The sequence below is a fragment of the Anopheles coluzzii genome, chromosome 2, assembly GCF_943734685.1.
Source record: "Anopheles coluzzii chromosome 2, AcolN3, whole genome shotgun sequence".
In the NCBI taxonomy this organism is placed as follows: domain Eukaryota; kingdom Metazoa; phylum Arthropoda; class Insecta; order Diptera; family Culicidae; genus Anopheles; species Anopheles coluzzii.
This window is the reverse complement of record NC_064670.1, coordinates 53,047,037-53,066,596: the sequence shown is the minus strand read 5'-3', so window position 1 is coordinate 53,066,596 and position 19,560 is coordinate 53,047,037. Positions and strand designations below refer to the sequence as shown.

Sequence of the window (19,560 nt, the reverse complement as noted above, 5' to 3'; positions counted from 1 at the left end):
CGTTTACTTTTCACACACTCTCCTCTCCAGCCGAAAGGCAGCGTAGCAGCGTAGGGTTTGTTTCCCGTGCCCGTTAACCGCACAAACCCCTGCCGAGCTGCGGCTAGCTGATTTGTTTCCTCGATCTATTTCCGCTTAATCATTTGTTTACTCAGTGCGCTGGGCGTATAATAACCGGTGGGCGCCTCCTAATCCACCCGGACATATTGTTCCGGCCGCGAACGTTTGTGGTTTTCTCCTGCCGGGTGGGTCGTCTGCTCTGGTGCGCTCTGCGGTACAATCGTGGTCGTCAAGGGAAATCCCCTCTCTCTCCGTGCTTAAATCCAATCCAAGCGGGCGATGAAAAGTGATTTAATCAATCAAACGACAAAACGATGACGTTAGGGGTGGGTATTTGCGCGAAGGGTGACGACACGAGGGACAAGATAGTGTTTAGCGCGCATCCTTTCCTACGAGGGGTGGTGAGAGGTGTACCTGCAATTGGTTCATGATCATGATTTCCTTCCCGGTGGCGGCAATTCGACTTCCGCCTGGATGCTTATCGATCGGATAGCATACACACGTGTTGTTGAGAAGATGTAATAATAGCGATTAGCTGTGTTGAATATGTTTCGTAGTGTCCAGGGCGGGATACACCACCATGAGAGAGAGAGAGAGAGAGAGAGAGAGAGAGAGAGAGAGAGAGAGAGAGAGAGAGAGAGAGAGAGAGTACGTAAAAACTTATAAAATAGATAAAGTCATCAGATTGTTCATTGGCTGGTAGTGGGACGGGTAAATTGATAGATGTAGATCGGGACGAAACAAAGAGGACATTCATTGCACCAAGGTTTTAGCAACAGACAAATCTTAGGAGATGCGATGGGAAATGTAAATAATATGGCTTGCCAACGCGCCGTGTGCCGGACTTGTACATCAATCAGTGGTCGCGAGTAATTCTGATGATGGGGATGATAAGTTAATTTGATTGAAATCACTGTTATTTGATATACTGGCATACTTGAAGCCGCGATTAAGGATGAGAAATAGTATGTGATAATTTGGAGCAGCCTTTCTGGTGTATTTGATGACCTCACAGGTGGGCACTCCACGGTAAAGCAGAAACGGTACGATTCCAATCAGGGGCAGTACCGTTCTCGACAGCTAAGACTGTCTATTCATATTATGTAGCCGGTATTATAGGCCAGCGTTTACTTAGGTCGTTACGCTACGAAGAATTATATGTAATCCATATTTGGTTGTATCCTTATTTCTTAATCTGTCGCTCTATTTGTCTTAATCTTGCTCTCTTTTCAACAAGTTTCAACTGTAAACAGCGGAAGGCGAGGCGGATAGTCGGAATACCGCCTTTGACATTGTACTAGTTTGTGAGTATTTTCCAACCCATTTAAATTTGGTCGTAATTCCTTTATTTGGGATACCGGTTATACTACTAAACAGAACCAATTATATGTTTTAATTTTTTTTTATTTAGTTTCTCATCATTAATTGACAAACACTATTACGAATACTAACACTAAATGTTTCTTTTTATTAAAACATTATTGTGGTTTGATGTGCAACGTCAATGACATTAGTCAGAAGTTTTATCAGATATATTTCGTGCGTTACATTTAACCTATGGTCAATGAATTGTGACCATAACAAAGGTCAGCGGTCACAGTCACTGACATAGCCTAGTAGAACAAAACCACGAGACAGTTTAAATTGTTAATATTCACTCTATAACACCGTTTTTTTTTTGCTACTTACTGCAATAGTTCTAGAAAATAGAATATTAGAAATATTACACTGTTAACTAAAGGACTATCGGCAACGGGTAAACCAACCATGATAGTCATTGCCAAGCCTAGCAATAACTAAGGCCGACCGAGTTTGTAGTCTAACTCACAGTTGCGCCAAGTAAAAAATAGAAGAAAAAAATCTTATTTTTTGCGTACTACTAGTTAACATGACCCGGTCTCGTAGTCGTTAACTCGTACGACTTAACAACATGCCCGTCATGGGTTCAAGCCGCAAATAGACCGTGCCGCCATATGTAGGACTTGACTATCCTGTCTGACTGACAACGGCTGTTGAGCCAAACTAAGAAGAGGAAGAAGTTAATATGACCAGGTTACACAAGTTACAAGGCCGGAGTTGGTCCGTGGATATTCAATTGGTATTTTTGTTTTTAAATACAGATTGCTGTAACTGATTTTGTGAATGAGTGATTGTGTCATATTTGCCATAATATGTTTGTTTTTTTTTCTCAATTCTCTGTAAAAAGCCTACGAGAGAACATTGGTTTCAATTTAATCGTACCGATACCCGGGTATGCCAGCCGTAGCGTCGAAAGTGAAAATTTTTCCGTTGAGACCACGGTTTCTTGTGATTAAATGTAACATAATTTAATTTTTGGACAAAATTGTGCATTAAATTTCAAGTCTTTTCAAGTCTTGCAGTTTACACTATCTGTTTCATGTTTCAAGCAGTTGTGATATCCATAAGTACATTTCAATTCCACCCTTAGCATTATTATATATGAAAAGGAAACCACCTGAACATGGCCATTACGGCAGGAGGACTCGTGTTCATCTCGCTTCCTATTCTGAATGCAGCGCTAAGCTCATGTGTAAACACAGGTGAACAATTTCTTTCCCCTCATTCATGCGGTAAACATTAGCTGTTGATAAAAGATGGTACGTGTATTTGGAATCGAAACAATAATTTACCAAAGTATTAGCCTAGTGTTAGGTTTGCTCTGTGATCTGCGTCCCACACCTGTGGCCTCTCTCAATACACGTGCACCATACCGTACAAGAACGTCCAGAACAGCACGTAGGTGCATAGGCCGCTCAGAAAACCATGGGTAAGCAGGCTTTTCCGGCTGATGAAATACTTCTGCCAATTGGAGCCGGATTTCAGTAGCAGCATCTGCCAGAGGCAAAGGACTGCTAGCACGTAGAAGAGAAACCCTAGCACACCGGTCAGTCCAAGCACACCTGTGGAAAAGGAAGGAGAGGATGAAAGAGCCACCCACCAGACTAATTCGACATTGCAATACCTGCGGTGCTGCCCGACAATGCAGCCATCGAGGTTCGACAGTATTCCACTGCAGATGCATTGTTCCGTATTGCGGTATCACTGTATGCAATAATTTCTCCGGTTTTGGTTTCCCTAGTTTTCACGCGTGTAGTTGACATGATTGACCAATTTTCATCCACAGAATTTTAATTTACACTATGAATGTTTTGATTTGGAAAACACCACGGGCCACCGGATCGTTCGGCAGGTCATATCACTGAAGATTTTTGACATGTGCAGATAGAATGTCTAGTTTACGTTTTGACGTTTTAATTTAAAAACCCAAGCAACAATCTCTCCACACGCAAAACCTCTGCCTCATGTTCTCGAAACAGTGGTACCTTTTATTCGATTTTGATACAGTAGAACGTCGATTATCCGGGGACGGATTAACCGGCGGGCGGCTTAACCGTGCGCATAAATCTGACAGCTGTTCATACGTACGGCGAAAGTTTGCAGCGATAATCGATTGGGAAACCAGTTTCTTGTGCAGCTCTGTAGTATCTAGGGGTATTTTCGAAATTTATTTTTGTTCATGAACAGTTGTGAAACCTACAGTTATTGATTAAAATAATATTCTACTAACGATTAATCGATTGATTCTAGGTGAATTAATGATAAAACTAGTGAATTTCATATGTTTTATATGCGTTTGACATTTCTTGGACCATTATCCGTGCAAATCGATTAACCGGCAACCGTCCGGTCCCGAGCTGCCCGGATAATCGACGCTCTACTGTAACTGGTATCTTTATTATTTTTTTCGTCAAACTATTAAAGTAATCCAAATAATCGCACCATGAACCAAAAAAGCATTTGTCAGCTCGTCCGATAAAATCACATGCGATGGAGCACAAACACGGCCCTAATAAGCTTATTAGACGATGGAAAGCTCTGCCACATTGTTTTGTATTTTTCTGTCGTATACCAATTGACAGATAACTAATGGTCTGAAAATAGGAATTCGAGTGGTATAAAAGGAACCCGGGCAAGGACCGTAAAGATATCAGGTCAAGTTATAACCCAAATAGCTAGAATTGCTTAAGCAGCTCATTTTGGCACGCTAAAGATCGCTGATCTAATTCGCCTTTTGCAGTAGATAAACAGCATCAAAGTTCCAGGCGGTCCTTCTAAATAGCGCCTAAGCAGCTTCCTTAAGCTACGGTGCTGGGGATTATTTTTCTTTGTGTTTTATTTTCAAGCAAGCGTCATCGATGAAATAAACAACAGGATTTGATTTGTTTTTTGTGCATGTGTGTATTTTTAAATACTTAATATTCATAAATTACACGAAACGTATCACAATTTACTGTACAATCACAATTACTTCCTTCAAAATCCATTCTTCAAAGAACTGATCTAACTTGTACAGCAGCAATGAGATGATTGGCGGCGTCTGTCTTTGACACTTTGACAAGACCCACCTTCTACCGATGTCATGCATTAAAAAGCTATGAAGTTCCCCCAAGTTCGGTACACGTTATTAACAAGCCTTAAAGTTCCATCATGAACCCTACACATAGTGTTAATCAGCCGCAAAGTTCCAAAGAGTACCATGTGCCTGTTAAAAAGCTCCATAGTTCCGCAAAGTGCCGTCTATCTCTTAATCAGCCACAAAGTACGACATTGGAACGATTTTTCGTTAAACAGCCCTAAATCAGCTATTAAGTACGAGCTGGCTATTCGGGAAGCCCGTTTTGACAACTAGGTGGAAGAAGAATTGACGAAGAAAACTGACAGTTAGTTTTCCGCTTTTGGCGAACGCTTCAAGTTCTCGAAGGAAAATTTCTATTTTAAATCACGGACTGTGTTCTAATAAACTAAAATATTCTCCCAAATTGATCTCCACCAAATATTGACCATGCAAAACGTAAACAATCCATCAATACATATACAAGTGGAAAACCATCTGTCAAAATCGGAGCCCAGGGGGGGATCGCCAAAAGCGCTATAACTACACCTCATTATACATTCCACCTTGAACCCGGGTAAAAGGCGCTCAACTGTATCTGAATTTATTGTTGGTTTTGGATAAAAACAACATGAATGATAAAATATTCTTGATTTCTAGTTTTGACCCAAATACAGTATACGCTCGGTAATCTGCACTTGATTGAGTTTGATAAGAATATCGAATGACGTTTTGACGTCATTAATTTTTTTATAAAAGTTCGCTACTTTTGATCGAACACTATTCATCTCATGAATTTAGTTGTCAAAAGTGAGAATTATCGAGCGTGCGGATTACCGAGCGTATACTGTAACCAAGATACCGAAAACGCCATCAATTTCTTGTACTAAAAATCCAGTTGCATCAATCAAAGCCAAAACACTGTCAGTTTGGTGGGTTAAACCACACGGCTATAGAAGCGGCCACTTCAATGTTGTTAAAGTATTTTTTTTATGCACGGGTAATTCATTTGCTCCTATTTTCTTCTTCTTCTTCTTCTTTGGCTCAACAACCGATGTCGGTCAAGGCCTGCCTGTACCCACTTGTGGGCTTTGTTTTTCAGTGACTAATTGATTTCCCCCCCCCATAGCAGGATAGTCAGTCCTACGTATGGCGGCGCGGTCTAGTTGGGGATTGAACCCATGACGGGCATGTTGTTAAATCGTACGAGTTGACAACTGTACTACGAGATCGGCTCAAAATTTGTTTGATTGTGCATAGGAAGCAATTAAACGTGTATGTTGAAGTGAAACTCATTTGTGTAAAATGTGTATGTGTTTTTTTACTTGCAAATACTGTCAGAATTCAATAATTGAACGCTTTTTAGTTGGAATGCTTTTTTGTTGAACGCTCGATAGTGGGTTGACAGCTCAATTAAAAAGCATGCGTTTGTATGGAAAAACCGGTTTTTAAACTTTCACAAAAATCTCATGGCATGCTGAGAAAAATTAAAGAAAATTTTTGTAAGGAAAAACGTGACAACTAAAAAGCACATATTCAATAGTTGGCAGGGAATCGAAATTCTACCAGTGAGTTCGGACTGTAGACTCTTTCATTTCGCTGGTCAGTGCACAGTTAAAAAATTTTCGCGAAAGAATTTGTGGGTCGTCAAACAGTGTAATAAGCCTATAACTTTATCGACGAAAAAAATCGCTTTGAAAGAGGCGCCCATCACTAGTTGCTAAACAATGTGCTAGGAATAATGGCCAAACGTTCTCCCACAGTGCAAACCCTACCCGCGTCAAATGCCTTTTTGACAATTGAGTTTACTCGCGCACCTGAGTGGAAGCGGTAGGGTCATAAATACAGTGTAAACTGTCATGGCTGCTTTCAACGCACATCATAATCAATGTCATCAGATATTGTTGAAAAGGGCAAATTTTGGCATTGAAATGCTATTTAATCACCATTTCGTGATACTTCATGTGGTGTTCTTGCCATATTGCGATCATTTTGAAACTTTGTTTTCATGCAGACGATGTATTCAGTTTGATGCTAGCTGTCAGTTTTCATAAATACTGCAAGCTTATGTCAGATTGCAGTGCACTGAAACGGGATGTCGATGGCAACCTGATCCCATTCGCCAATCCTGTTTCTCAATACACGTTGTTTGCTGGTGATTTCGGATCAACTAACTTTATGGTAGATTGTCACTTTCAGCCAAGCGGTGTTATTTTAGAGGCAATTGTTTCAAGCATTCTCCCCGCCGGTCGCGACTGAATTGAGTAACGAATCGGGCTTGCTCGAGAAAGATTGAGCGGCGTTCGTTTACCGCTTCGTTTCGTGACTAAACGCGACGTAAAGTGTAGGTGCGCACCTTTTCCGATGTGAAAACTGTGCAGTTGTGCGTGCGAGTGCGTGTGTGCGGTACAGCAGTTGGAGGACCTCGAAACAAAGTTACCTCGCGTTAATACCGGCCCGTAATATTAACATCAAGTGCAAGTGACTGAGAAAAGGGCGTGAAATAGACGGGAAGATAGAAAGCAGGTTGTGCGAAAATGTCTATTTTACTGCAGGAAAGCGGCGGCGGTGGCACTGCCAGCACGGTGTCCACCTCGGGAGTGACACCTATTGAGGACGGCAGCGAGGGTTCGCCCCTTACCGTCGACAACGGTCCGGCACCGAAGGATGCCTGCACGGGAGATTGTCACTACGGGCGCAGTCTGAAGCAGTACGTGGAGCTGCTGATACAGAAGACGGTGATCGACGTTGACGAACACGAAAAACAACAAGATGCGACTACTTCGGAGAATGACTGTGTTTGCAAAGCACAATCCGATTCATCCGAATGCCATAACCCGAAACGGGCTGATCAGCAGCAGCAGAAGCAGCAGCAGGAGGATCACAGTGAACATTTGTTTCCGCTGAACTGTTGCTGCCGTATGTGCATCGTTTCGCGTGAGGTGGTGATGAAGTTGTACGCAGAAGACTGTCAGTACAACTCTCTTTGGGACCGTTTGCAGCTTCTGATGAAGCAGTACTACGACCTGATACCGGAGTATGTGATTGCCTTGCCTTTGCTTCTTTTTTCACGAGTGGCTAATCATATCGGTTGGTTTTCATTGTCTCTCCATAGGTCCGAGGATAACGCACTGTACAATCAGTACATGGAGCTGATGAGCAAATCGTCGCTGAAGTGGCTAACGGATGCGCATTATCCTGAACAGAACATGATCCAGATGTCGCTCGCATCCAACTTGCCGCTGTCGAACGAGATGGCCTTCGTGATGCTTACGAACGTGCTGAGCACGCGGGATCCGCACCAGCTCTTTGAGTTACTTTGCTTTCAGCTCCGCTCAATTGTGCAGGTGTACTGCGTCGGGTTTGAGGACCTGTTCACCGAGAGTCCGGAGGATGGCAGCCGTCAATTTAATGCTCCGGAGGTGTTGAACTACATTGTGAACGGCTACAAGAAGCTGCGCCAGTCGGCAAGAACCGTCGCCCCGCTGCTGAACGTCCTGGAACAGTGTCATCTGGGCAAGTTCGGTCTCACCTGGTGGTTGATAAACCAGCGCATTTTTCAACGGTACTTTTACTATGAAGTCCAGAGCATACTGCCCGAGTGTATGCTCCGGCTGCGCGGGTCGCTACCCGAGCGCGAGTATCAGGAGCTGGTCGGCCGGTTCTTGAAGTTTGACAAGGAAATGACGGACATTTCGCTGTCCTGGGCCGATGTTTGGCCCCTGCTGTACGATTACCACCGCTCGTCGGAAGATTGCGAGCGGCGAAACCGTATCAGCACGGTGCACACGTTGCTGCAGGCCATCCGGGGATCGCGTTACGCGCCCAAATCGCCGGAACTGTTGGAAAAGCCGGAACGTTCCATCTCGGAATGGTTAGCGCTGGAGAACAGGCAGCTCGTGTGGGAGTATGTGGTACACTGCCTCAAGACGAAGTGGATACCGGGGGTAAGTTCACGCTTGTCGAACGTATGCGATTACGTCAAGTGTCCCGGCTGCAATCGTCCATTAAACACGCACAACATGTAAGTATATTCGAGAGGGGGGAGCAACAGCGACACGTTAACTGTTTCGGTTTTTTTTTGTAGCGTATGCGTATGTCTCACTTGCATTATAGGAGGTGGAATATTTACATTCCGCCCGAAAAAGGAAATCAATGAGCGATATCGCATGTGTACGTGCGCGAACATGATCGAGATGATGCTCGAAACCCAGGGAAAGAAAGTACCGAACAGTGATGAGGATGATTCGGCGACCAACAGTCAGAAACTGTTGTCATCATTGCTATTAACTAGCGGCGAAACGGGACTGCCCAACGGTTGCTCAAAGGTGTCCTCTCCGCAACACAGTGCGATGTTAAAAAACGAATCGAAAAAGGACGATAAGCAGATCGTACAGGACACGGCGGCGTGTTACCCTTTGGTGGAAACGTTGGGCGAAGATGAAGAGCTGTACCATATTGCGTGGGCCATTTTCAAGCATCTGCCCGAGCGAGTGCAGTACCGCTGGAGCACGCTGGAACCGTCGCGATTCTGCTCCTTCCAGGCAGCGCCCTGCTCGTCCATCGCATGTCGGGTGGCAGTGAACATTATCGCCATGAACTATCCTGTCCATCTGTCCCGATTGCTGATTCAGACCTACAAACCGGTAAGCGAAGAACCGCGGCGTATCATGAAGGGAAACTGGAACACGAAGGCGCGAAACTCGCTGCGCAAGTTTTGCGACAACGTTAACAAACGCTGGCATGAAGAAATAGACGATCAGATGCACCCGTTGCTGTTCGTCGATATGTTCTGGTCGTTGCAGAACTCGGCCCTCAATCTGCCCAAGACGCGCGCGTCCGATTTGGCTGAATGGTTCATACTCGACACCCAGGCACCGCCGCGGAATGTCCTTTATCAGTATTTTACTAAGTTTTTCCTGGTTAAGGAGAACGACATTGCCTTCGATCTGGAATGTTTCGAGCGGGAGCGGGAAAGATCCGTTTCGCCGAGCCGAATGCGGGAGAGCTTGATGCAGAAGCTAGAATCGAATGCTGCCCTTCTAGCACCGTGCCCAACAACCCTGTCTTCTTCCGTATCGTCGACGTCTTCGTCGTCATCCTCCTCATCCTGCCTGTCCAGTTCGAACTCGTCGTCGTCCTCCTCCTGTTCACTTTCTACTACTTCGGCCGCATCGGTCGCAGCTGCGGCAGCGGCCGCAGCAGCAGCAGCTTCGTCCTTCATTGAACCAATAGGCGATGCGTGCATCTCGAACGGAATTGCAGATGAAAGCAGAGGTTGTACGTGTACTTGCAATACCTGTGTGACCGAGTTTCTTTCCAAGTCGGAAATGTTATCCAAACAACTGGACACTTCCGCCAGAGACTCGTGGACGCAGCGCACGAAGTACGTTCTACGGTAACGTTATTAGCGGTTCGTTATTTATATTTCATTTCCCTTTCATTTTTTACAGCATGCTGGAAATGGAGCTAAAAGCACTGCTAAAGGAACGAAACATGTTGCTGGAAAAAGGGCGAGGAAAGCGCAGCCCATGCAAGCTGCTGAACTGCGATGATTCATGCACCACAAAATCTGGCACCCCGGAATCCTCGAAACCTAACTTGAGCATAGAAAGTAATGTGACTAAAGCATCCTCACTCAAGCAGGATGCGCAAGGTGCCGTTCCAGACACCCCCGCTGTTGTCGTAAATGGGCAGCTAGAGGTTGAAAAATCGAAAGATGAAAATGTGATATCGGGAGAGAAAAGAGCGATGGCAGTCGATGCTGAGTTAGCTTGTCCGTCAGCTAAAAGTCAGACACCGGCACCGGCCCAACCTACTTCTTCATCAAAAGCAGCACTGAATGATAAGAGCTCGAAACAACCTCCCTCAACATCCTCGGCAGGTGTGCAAGCAAACGGCAACACACCAAAGCCAACCGTTGCGCCAGTGCCAATGGGTGTGAATGAAGAACTGCTTACACCGGCGAAGCTGTCAGCCTTCGCCAAATTGGCGGCCAGTAAAATACCGCCCGCCGTCGGCAATGCAGCAACGAAATCGTCCTCGAAACAGGAAGCAGCATGTGGTGCAAATGGGCCAGCGATGAAAGCGAAGCCACTACCTGCGACGACCCAGCAGCAACCTGGCAATGGTGCTCGTGCGGTTCCAAGTGCGGCGTCTTCAGCAGCAGCAGGAGCAACGTCACAAACGCACGGTAGTAGTAAACCTTGCCCTTGCGGATTGCCTTCGCATGCTGCAGGCACAAAAGCGGGAACTGTTGCAAAAGCCAAACCCTCGGCCGGCTCAGCGGCACCAGGATCTGCCAGTGGCGGCGCAACAACGCATACGAAAGAGGAGCACAAAAAATCGTGCCATCGTGGAACCCCACCCACTGGCGCAACCGGCGGAGACAAGGCGGAAGGGTCCTGCGTTTGCTACTACTGTACGCTGTTCGGGCAGAGTGTATGTTTAGTTAGTTTCAAGCTATAGATGATTCATAGAGAGATTCATGCTTAAATGTGTGTTTTTTTTTCTTTTTTTTTTTTTTAGGAGTGTAACCATAATCAAAGGACGAACGAAACACGTGAAAAGTTACGGAAAAAGCTCCAGAAACAACAAATGATGAATGACAAAATGTTCAACGAAGAACGACAGAGGCAACAGTTGCAGCAAAAACCTGCCCCTACCGATGGTGCAGCAGTGACAAAAGAGTCTAAACCGCTCTCCACTAAAACTACGGCCAGCAATAGCTCTGCCGCAACGACAGTTGCGCCAGGTAAGGCATCTGCCCCGCTCAACCCAGTACCTTCGGCCAATGGCAACGGTAAGGCAGTTATCGAAAAAGGAAGTAAGAAAACAGTAAAATCTGCTGCAGCTGCTGCAACGACGCCCAGTAAGGATCGATTTCAATCAATCGATGATCTATTGCGATTTATCGAGGGAGATGATTCCTCCAAAGGTCCGGAAAAATCATCGGGAGGGGGAAGCAAAGTGTGTCCTACACACAACACAGTACCTTCAGCTAGTGGCAACGCAAAAACTTCTACGGAAAAAGCAAACAAAAAGACAGTGGCAAAAACTGCCACCTCTGCTGCAGCCCCGAGCAAGGATCGATTTCAATCGATCGATAATCTGTTGCGTTATATCGAAGGGGATGACTGTGCGAAAGCTCCAAACAACGCGTCGAAAGGAGGTGGCAAAACTAACCGCATCCAGTCGGCGGATAAAAACGCTCAAAAGCCCGTACCAGCTACAAAACCGGCAACGACAGTGTCGGCGACAGTCGGAAAAGATGCAGAGACAATTAAGAAGGTTAAGCTGAACAAAGGTCTGAAAATGATTGCTGAGCTAGAAATGTTGCGACAAAAATTTTACGACTGTCAGAAGCAAGAGCAAAAGACCCAGCAGCTTCTACAAGATCAGATAGGATTGAGCAAGAAGGAGCGCAAAGAATTGCCGCTTAAAATACAAACATATCGGCAGCAAAAGAATGAGCTCCATGCGGCAATAAATGTGCTCGTTAGCAGCATACGCACCGAAATTCCTGAGTACATTTTCAAGCTGGAAGCATTCCCAACCCCTCCACCATGCTGTCCACCACCGCAACATGCAGTGCAACCAAAAAAACTTGCCCAATCCCTTGCCGTAGAGGATGTACAGGCGGGACGAAGGGTACCGCCTGGTACAATGCTACCACCACCACCTTCAACATTAACAGCGGCCGGAAAAACGAACAACAATGTACGTTCTACCACTATTGCAAAACTGCAGGAAACGCTGAGCCTTTTCCAACAAAAACGGCAGCATCACGCGGACGAGATGCACCCGCAGCAAGATCAAATGCTCCATCACCATCTTCAACATCTCAAACAACAACAACAACAACAACAGCAACCACAATATCAACAACCACATCAACAACAAAAACAACAGCAACAACTTCAACAACAGCTCCAACAAAGTGCTGGTAACGACGCCGCTTCTCGTCAGATGGTTACGATAAAGCGTACCTTTTTGCCCCATACCGAGCCACAGGTGACGGTAACGGCAAAGGGAGATTCACCCGATCAGGATCAAATTTTGTACACATTCGTCAATGGTCAGATTGTGCCAATCAATGATCCAGCTGGAGCGGGCGATGGTATTAATCAACATCAGAAGCCAAGAAAATTGTGTCAGCAGCCCAGTGGTTCTGCGGCTTCAGTGATGGGCGCTACGAGAACGGAGAAAGCAAAACTTGCGAACAGTGCCGGGCAGAGCATGCCAAAGGCCGAGGATCCATTTGCTGATTTTAGTCCGCAGGAAAAACGCCTCATTCAAGAATATGTCGACCAGTTATACCAGCAGCCGCTTGACACGGTGCAGATCGAAGACAGTGATCAAATCAAACGATCATCGCGATCAAAGAAAAGGGCGGGCAAGTTAGAAAGCCAGCCACAGGAGCAGCAGCAAACGATTTCGATCAATGATCTCATACAGGAGCGCATGCTGCGCCAAAGCGTTGAGTTGATCAAAAACCTGCAGACAGATCGCAAGAGTAATCCGGAGATGCTTTCGTTGGCAAACAAGGTGAAGAAAGATTTGCTGGAGATGCAGAAGAACCCCAAAACGGCGACAGAAACTAGTAATGCACCAGGGAGCAAGGGCAAAGCTAATGCGTCCCTCAATAGTCAGCCTGCTAAGAAGGAGGTTACTGCGAAACCGGCACCCGTTGGAGAAGACCGACAGGGAGGCAAGGGAAAGGCATTGGCTGTTGCCACGACGACGCCTGCTGACACGGGCAAGGGTAAGAACGGCAAAAAGGAACGCAAAAAGGACAAGCTAATAGAGGAGATTGACGAGATTGTCGCACGTCTAAATTTGTTAGACAGCGACGACGAAGAGTGCAAACCGACCTCAAAAAGAAAACAAAAGTCGGCTGCGTCCAGTGCCAAGGTGTTGAACCGCAAGCAAAGCAAAGATTCCGTCGTATCTAGTGGCAGTGGAAGTGCATCCGGGGTTAAACAGCAAACCAAATCCCAATCAAAGCAACAGGCGACATCGCAACAGGAACAGCAGGCGGGCACGGTTCAAGCAAAGCAGAGTCAACCTCAGGAAACACAAGCGAAGAAAAAGGGAACGGCAGTTGTAACGCAAAAATCGCTCAAAGAAGATAACGGTACGGTCGAAAAAGCATCTAACAAGGAAAAATCCAAAGGTCAATCGCAACAGACTGCTTCGGCAGTAGAGAATCCATCGTCTGTGGAATCGTCTGTGAAACCCGTTGTTCGCAAAAAGGCTGCCAAATCGTTCATTGATCCCGAGTTCGATAACAACGCTTTCCGGTTGCTCAATATGGACGATTCGGAAACTGACGTTGAGGAGGAGGAGGAAGAGTTCGAGGAAGAAGAAGAAGCTAAAACGATAGCTCCTGCGAAGGTTGACAACAGTATATCCTCTCAGAACGCTCTGTCACAGTCGAAGCCGTGCGAGCAAGCGAAAGAAACAAAAACGATACAAAAAGAATCCACACCGGCCGTTGCAATTGCAGTCCAATCGCTAGGCAATGACAAAACAAAGAAGACTGCCATGGAAAAAGAGAAAAAATCCACCCAAAAGAAAGCTGCCAAACAGGAGCGGGAAGTTGCAGTAGGCACTGTGTTCAAAGAACAGCAAAAGCGAGATGACGTCGAAAGTGTTGGTTGTACGGCGAATGGCAATGAAACAGAATCACGACCGAAGAAGCAGACGCCGGCGCAGGCAATGGTGGAGAAGATCAGTGCCCTGCTAGATAGTCCTGGTCTGTCAAACCGCCAGCGAAAGCAAATGATACGCCAGCTCGAGCAGGCCCAGGCTACAATACAGTCACAGCTGTTACAAAACGCCGCCAAAGCCACGAAGGCAAAGGTGCAGGCCCAGGCACAGCAAGAGAAGATTGCGAATCAAAAGGCGACGAATGTAAGTAATGCTTCAGGGAACAACGCGGCTGCGTCGAAATCTGGGCCTGGGAAGGAATGTAACAGCAAGGCACGGCAACCTAATGTGGCTTCCAATGCAACGATCGATGAGAGTGCATCTAGCAATGGGTCTGGCGCGAGCAACAGTCTTATGGATCAGCTGAGACGTGGCATCCGTGCGGAGGGATTGGATCTTCCACCCGGTATTACATTGACGCGACTGGACGCCATACAGTCGGAAGCGCTACGTCTGAAGCGCGAATCAATTCGGAAGATAACCGAACCAATGAAACCGGTTGCGCCTCCGATGGATCCAACGCCTGCTATGCTGGCTGGTTCGTTTGGTGTTGGTGCCGGTGCACCAAATCCTGGCATGTTTGTCGTGAATCCAATGTCGCCATTATCCGTGTCGGCCGTCGGACAGGAGTCGGTGATCATGGTTAACACAGGAAAATTGAGAGGAAAAGAGCAGCAGCAACAGCAACAGCAGTCTTCCCCACTGCCGGAAGGAGGTGCCAATGATCGTAAGAAACGGAACAAGCGACGCAGCAAGAACAAAAACAAAGACCATGATCAAGTGGATCAGATGCCTTCCGCGAGCGGAGCTTCTGTGTCCTCCGTTACTGAGGCGCAGGCAGGTAGGAAGCTAACGGACGGAAATAACATTGTGACGCTACGGAATCCAATGTTCCACGGCGGCCCAATGGGTGCCGGTGGTGCTGGAATGCGTCCCCCTGGTGCGGGAACGATGCCGGACGTGCAAGGCGCACGTATGACGCTTGGATACGATCAACCGGCTACGATATTCAAGAATGATAATGGAATGTTTACGATACGCAACCCTGCACTCCATCATGCGTTGTCCGGCGGGGCCCCTCCGGAAGCGACCGGATTCCGTCCGTTCAATGCAGCCTACCTGGTTGAGAATGGAATTATGCCTCCGACACACGGAGCCATGCAGCAGCCGGGCGGAACGGCACCGCATGTAACTGCTGCCGTGTCGTCTGGTGCTAACACAATCATTCCAGGCAGCACTGGTGTGCCGCCTTACCTGCAGCAATATTCTTCCGCCGCGTTAGATGAAAGCATGGGACCACGCAAATGCAAGTCCGCCATCGGCAGCGAGATGAAAAATGCACAGAAGCAAAAACAAACCTCACTGCAGCAAGGTGGCGGTCTGCCTACGTCATCCGGCAGGGGCTGGCAACATATGAATGGAACCACCGGTCAGGACATGTTTGCGCCTTCACCGTCGGCAAGTGGCACTATCGGTGCGGGACTGGGTGAATCTCATTATTCGTCGTTCAGTCAGTACAATCTGGCGGGGCCCGATTTGCTGCATTCAGCACCCGTAGGTCCGGGCAACGCTTATGGGTCTGGTATGCTGGGTTCGTCAGGATATTATCAGGGGGGCAGTAGTAGTGCGTCAATCCTGTCAAAGGGTGCAACTGGTGCCATTGGTTCCGAACGATCGCACGCTCTCTCGTATCTTGGTGGAGCAGATGCATCCACCAGCTTGGCCACACACTGTTGCGACGATGAAGCACCGAGCGCATTCTTCAACGGCAACAGCCTTGGAAGCTTGCCCACCGGGACCATTGGCACTCGAACACGATATGACGATCTTGCCTTCCTGCAAAACTTACAACCGGGCCAACGGCTTAACAGTGAGGTAAATGTTTTGTTCATTGCATTTTTCGTGTCTATGTGGTTGGTGTTAATGCTTATTTTATCTTTCCATAGGTTACCATACACAGCATCAACGAGTCGAAGATGCGACGGCAGCAAGCGCAAAACTTTACACACGACATTCAAATAACAGCCATACCGGCACCATCGCCCCCCACTTCGACCGGGCTGGGCATATTGGGAGCTCAGGCTACGCCGAGCACCGTATCCTTGCAGCACATGATGCATCAGGCACAGCACATGACGCATCATCGTCAGCAACAGCTGGCTCAGGACACTCAGCCACACTTTTCTGATCTCAGCCCCGGTTCCGGATCGGTAGGGTCGGGCAGCGGGTCAGGCACCAGAGCCGGTGTTGCGTTAACTGATTTCATGGACAGTCGAGTCTCGGGCGGAAGCAGTTCATCTGCATCGGCTGACCTGCTGGCCTCATCGATGGACGCCAAGAGCTTTTTGCGAGAGTATCAACTTGGGCAGCTGCAGCAACAGATGCAAGATTTGCAGCTACAGTCACAACAGCAGCAACTGAAAGGGGAATTCGGAGGTAACTAACCTGTTCGACCATGATTTAAATGGGATAAAACAGCGGGGGTCATAACTATAGTACGTGGGGAAGTTCTTTGTTGGATCGGCTTTATGGGGTTGCGTGCGTTTTTGCACGCCTTTTTTTGTCGGTGCGATCTTTACGCCTGTTTTCACCTTTGCTTAGATAACTTGTTCGGAACGAAGCAACCGATAGTTAGTGTGGGCGACCAGGAAACAGATGAACAGGATCTGGGATCGCTCGAACATTTCAACTACTACTTTAACGCACCGGGTGGCAATAGCAACAGTAGCAATATGAAAATGACTTGCGAATCTGCAGGAGGTGATAACATCGCAGCAGGGATGGTATCACCATCAGTCGGTACTCCGGAAGAAGGCAATCCCGGCGGCGTAAGCATTGGTGGCGATGAGCTGCAGCGACCGCAGCAACCACCGATCGGAACCCCTTCCAGCAAGAGTATTCAACAGCAGCGGTTACAGCAGAATGGAACGCCTATCTCATCAGTTGGATCGATACTCTACCCTGGCACGGCCGACAGTCCGGCCTCGTCGGTTTCTGTGTTCGATGGCATCTCTTCGTCGCTGAGTAGTCAGACACACTCGTTCGACGATCTTTACACTGGCTTGTTGGCCACTGCCTCGCCACCATCGTCAATCAGCGGCGGTATGGAAGGAAATACGCAACTCAACATTCAACAGTTGCATCACCAGGTAAGTTCTGACCCAGTACCGTTTAGCGGCAGTGGATGTGTTACTTCAAACGACCTACCGGAAGCCAGCCATGCAAGAAATCCAACAGACCACACCGAGAGCTCTACCGCGTTAAGCAATAAGTAAAAGTAATAAGACAACTCTTATACGCCGTTCACAGACAGTTCAGGCAGCAAGTAGAAAACTAGCGAACGCCTTATCTAACCGCAGGACCCAGCGATTATGTGCTGACTGAAGGAAACGGCTTTAAAGTGAGGCGTTAATTTAAACGTACGTCTAGTAGCCGTTGACAAACTTTTGCACAATAATTGAAAGATAGTTTTAATTTTGCTGCTGCCAACGAATAGCAATTTCTTCGCCCGTATTAAAAATGCTTTTAAAAGGCCGCGAAACAACATCCTTACCTAAATGTACACTTTAGATCGTCATTTTCACGTAAAGTAAAATATTAATTTGGTCATTGAGAGCAAATTGCGATTGTAGCAACTGTAGAACTGGCTTCCAGCCGTTGGATTTAAACTTGGTTAACTCGGTCTAGTGGCGCGAAGAATTATAGCAAACGAGAAATATTTCGAATAATATCATCATTACACAGGGGGCAGAGCTACTGTCGATAGAACTGCCGAGCGGAAAACTTTTTGTATATACAATTCGACAAGTCATGGAAACTTAAAGGCCACAATGCCGCAGTTGCTAGAATGGTTTGCCACATACGTGTGCGGGCAAGGTTTGAACGTTGAAGATAACAGAAATAATGGTGTATAGAAAAGTCAGCAATGCAAAACGCAAGTTCTAAAATAAACCATGGTACCAGATGAAATTGATGAAGAAATCGCGTTCAGGACAATGCCGAAACACGTGAAACTGCCCGGGTGAGTTATTGCTGTTTTGTTTAATACTATTAACATTTACTACAGCTAATTGAGGGAACAACTTATCTTATTTAATACCAAAACAACTAAATACGTACCAGATTTACTTGTTTTGTTTTGAGAACGGAAGAAAGGTATTACGTTAATGTGATATGGAAGTACGCGATAATCTCAAGTACTCTCAAGTATCGAGTCGTTAGCATATCGTCAACTAATGATGCCATTCCTATGTTTTATTGGGTTTTTGTGATAATGTTAAATTTTCTAATGTTCGTAATATGTTAATGTCGGGCATAAACAACCTGTCTCCCGCGAGCTTTTTTTTTATTGCAAAAAACATTAAACTTTCAACAAAATGTTTGAGTTAATTTTCATGTTTGGAGGACGCTGTCGGAGCTAGAGCTATGATGTATGTCTTCCTCATGTAGTAGAGTACTCACAACACCTTTCTCAGCTTTTGGCAGGTAAAACATGTTTAAGTAAAAAAGAAATTATAGGTTTTTAGCTATATTTCTTAAATAATGTGATGGAATATCGCAACTTTTGATCTGAACAAAAAGGAATTGGGTTCTCTTACAGATATATATAAATTTATATCATATTTAAGCACCCTTAATTTAATAATCTTCCTCAATTGATCAAACATAAATAACTTAAATAATATTTAATCAGAAGCTCTCGCTGAGACGCTGAGACTCGCTGTTCTATATGCTGGAATTACCTTACACGGGGTCCCTACATTGACGGGGTCCCCCGCGGCCGCTCAGTCCGCGCGCCGTTTTATCCGCCACTGTATTGGGGCAACCAAAAGATGTTATAAACTGCAATTATTTAGCCATGGATGCGTTTAATCATGTTATTCAATTCAATATGGCCGTTTAACACTACGAATTCCTTTTGGCTCTTATTCTTGTTAGGTTAATGGAAAGTTTATCGGTCTAAATAGAGTTTTATAATCATTTTTATGTAGCCTGAGAAGCCCATAACCTTGAATTGCTCATTACAACTATCCTGTGACCTTAACAGTGATACAAACCAGTGGTGAGAGCTCGGAATCAGACTTACCCGTCGTCTCTGGAAATGGTTCCGGAATCGATTTCGCGATCGGATTCCGCTCGGGATTCGGAATTGACATCGCATTCTAGATTTACGCTTTCATTCGACAATCACGGAAAAAATATCATTTGACACGATGATATTTTCCTGCTACATTCATTTGACTTTTTGATTTTGCCGTACTTCAAGTGAACAAGATCGTCATCAAAAATGGGTCCTTTTTCGTGTTTTTGCGTGAATTTCTATACTCCGTTAAGTGGACACCATTTTCCTGGTTGACTGAGTGAAAATATTAAGT

General features: G+C 46.1%; 2 protein-coding genes across 3 annotated transcripts; one reads left to right on the top strand and one right to left on the bottom strand.

Annotated features, from left to right (window-relative positions):
• Window positions 1-2,663: 2,663 nt before the first annotated feature.
• LOC120952235 (ER membrane protein complex subunit 6) lies at window positions 2,664-3,283 on the bottom strand. The gene is made up of 2 exons (XM_040371457.2): window positions 3,044-3,283; window positions 2,664-2,981 (listed from the first exon to the last, which is right to left on the bottom strand). Exons 1-2 carry the CDS (start codon window positions 3,180-3,182, stop codon window positions 2,773-2,775), a joined length of 348 nt encoding a protein of 115 aa, XP_040227391.1. The 5' UTR covers window positions 3,183-3,283; the 3' UTR covers window positions 2,664-2,772.
• A 3,276-nt stretch (window positions 3,284-6,559) lies between these two features.
• LOC120947914 (uncharacterized) lies at window positions 6,560-18,154 on the top strand. 2 transcript variants are annotated; one of them, XM_040363741.2, is made up of 7 exons: window positions 6,560-7,511; window positions 7,590-8,498; window positions 8,562-9,860; window positions 9,928-10,924; window positions 11,003-16,060; window positions 16,132-16,621; window positions 16,787-18,154. In XM_040363741.2, exons 1-7 carry the CDS (start codon window positions 7,012-7,014, stop codon window positions 17,458-17,460), a joined length of 9,927 nt encoding a protein of 3,308 aa, XP_040219675.2. In that variant the 5' UTR covers window positions 6,560-7,011; the 3' UTR covers window positions 17,461-18,154. The 2 variants fall into 2 exon arrangements, with proteins under 2 accessions (XP_040219675.2, XP_049466891.1); XM_049610934.1 differs by having other exon boundaries at window positions 6,561-7,511; window positions 9,928-10,915.
• Window positions 18,155-19,560: the final 1,406 nt, after the last annotated feature.

Excerpts from the sequence above, each read along its gene's own strand:
- LOC120952235 (XM_040371457.2), bottom strand. The coding sequence starts at position 3,182 with ATGTCAACTACACGCGTGAAAACTAGGGAAACCAAAACCGGAGAAATT. Across the intron at positions 2,982-3,043 it reads ATTGTCGGGCAGCACCGCAG|GTGTGCTTGGACTGACCGGT; the intron begins GTATTGCAATGT and ends CCTTTTCCACAG.
- LOC120947914 (XM_040363741.2), top strand. The coding sequence starts at position 7,012 with ATGTCTATTTTACTGCAGGAAAGCGGCGGCGGTGGCACTGCCAGCACG. Across the intron at positions 16,061-16,131 it reads GCCAACGGCTTAACAGTGAG|GTTACCATACACAGCATCAA; the intron begins GTAAATGTTTTG and ends ATCTTTCCATAG. Across the intron at positions 16,622-16,786 it reads ACTGAAAGGGGAATTCGGAG|ATAACTTGTTCGGAACGAAG; the intron begins GTAACTAACCTG and ends ACCTTTGCTTAG.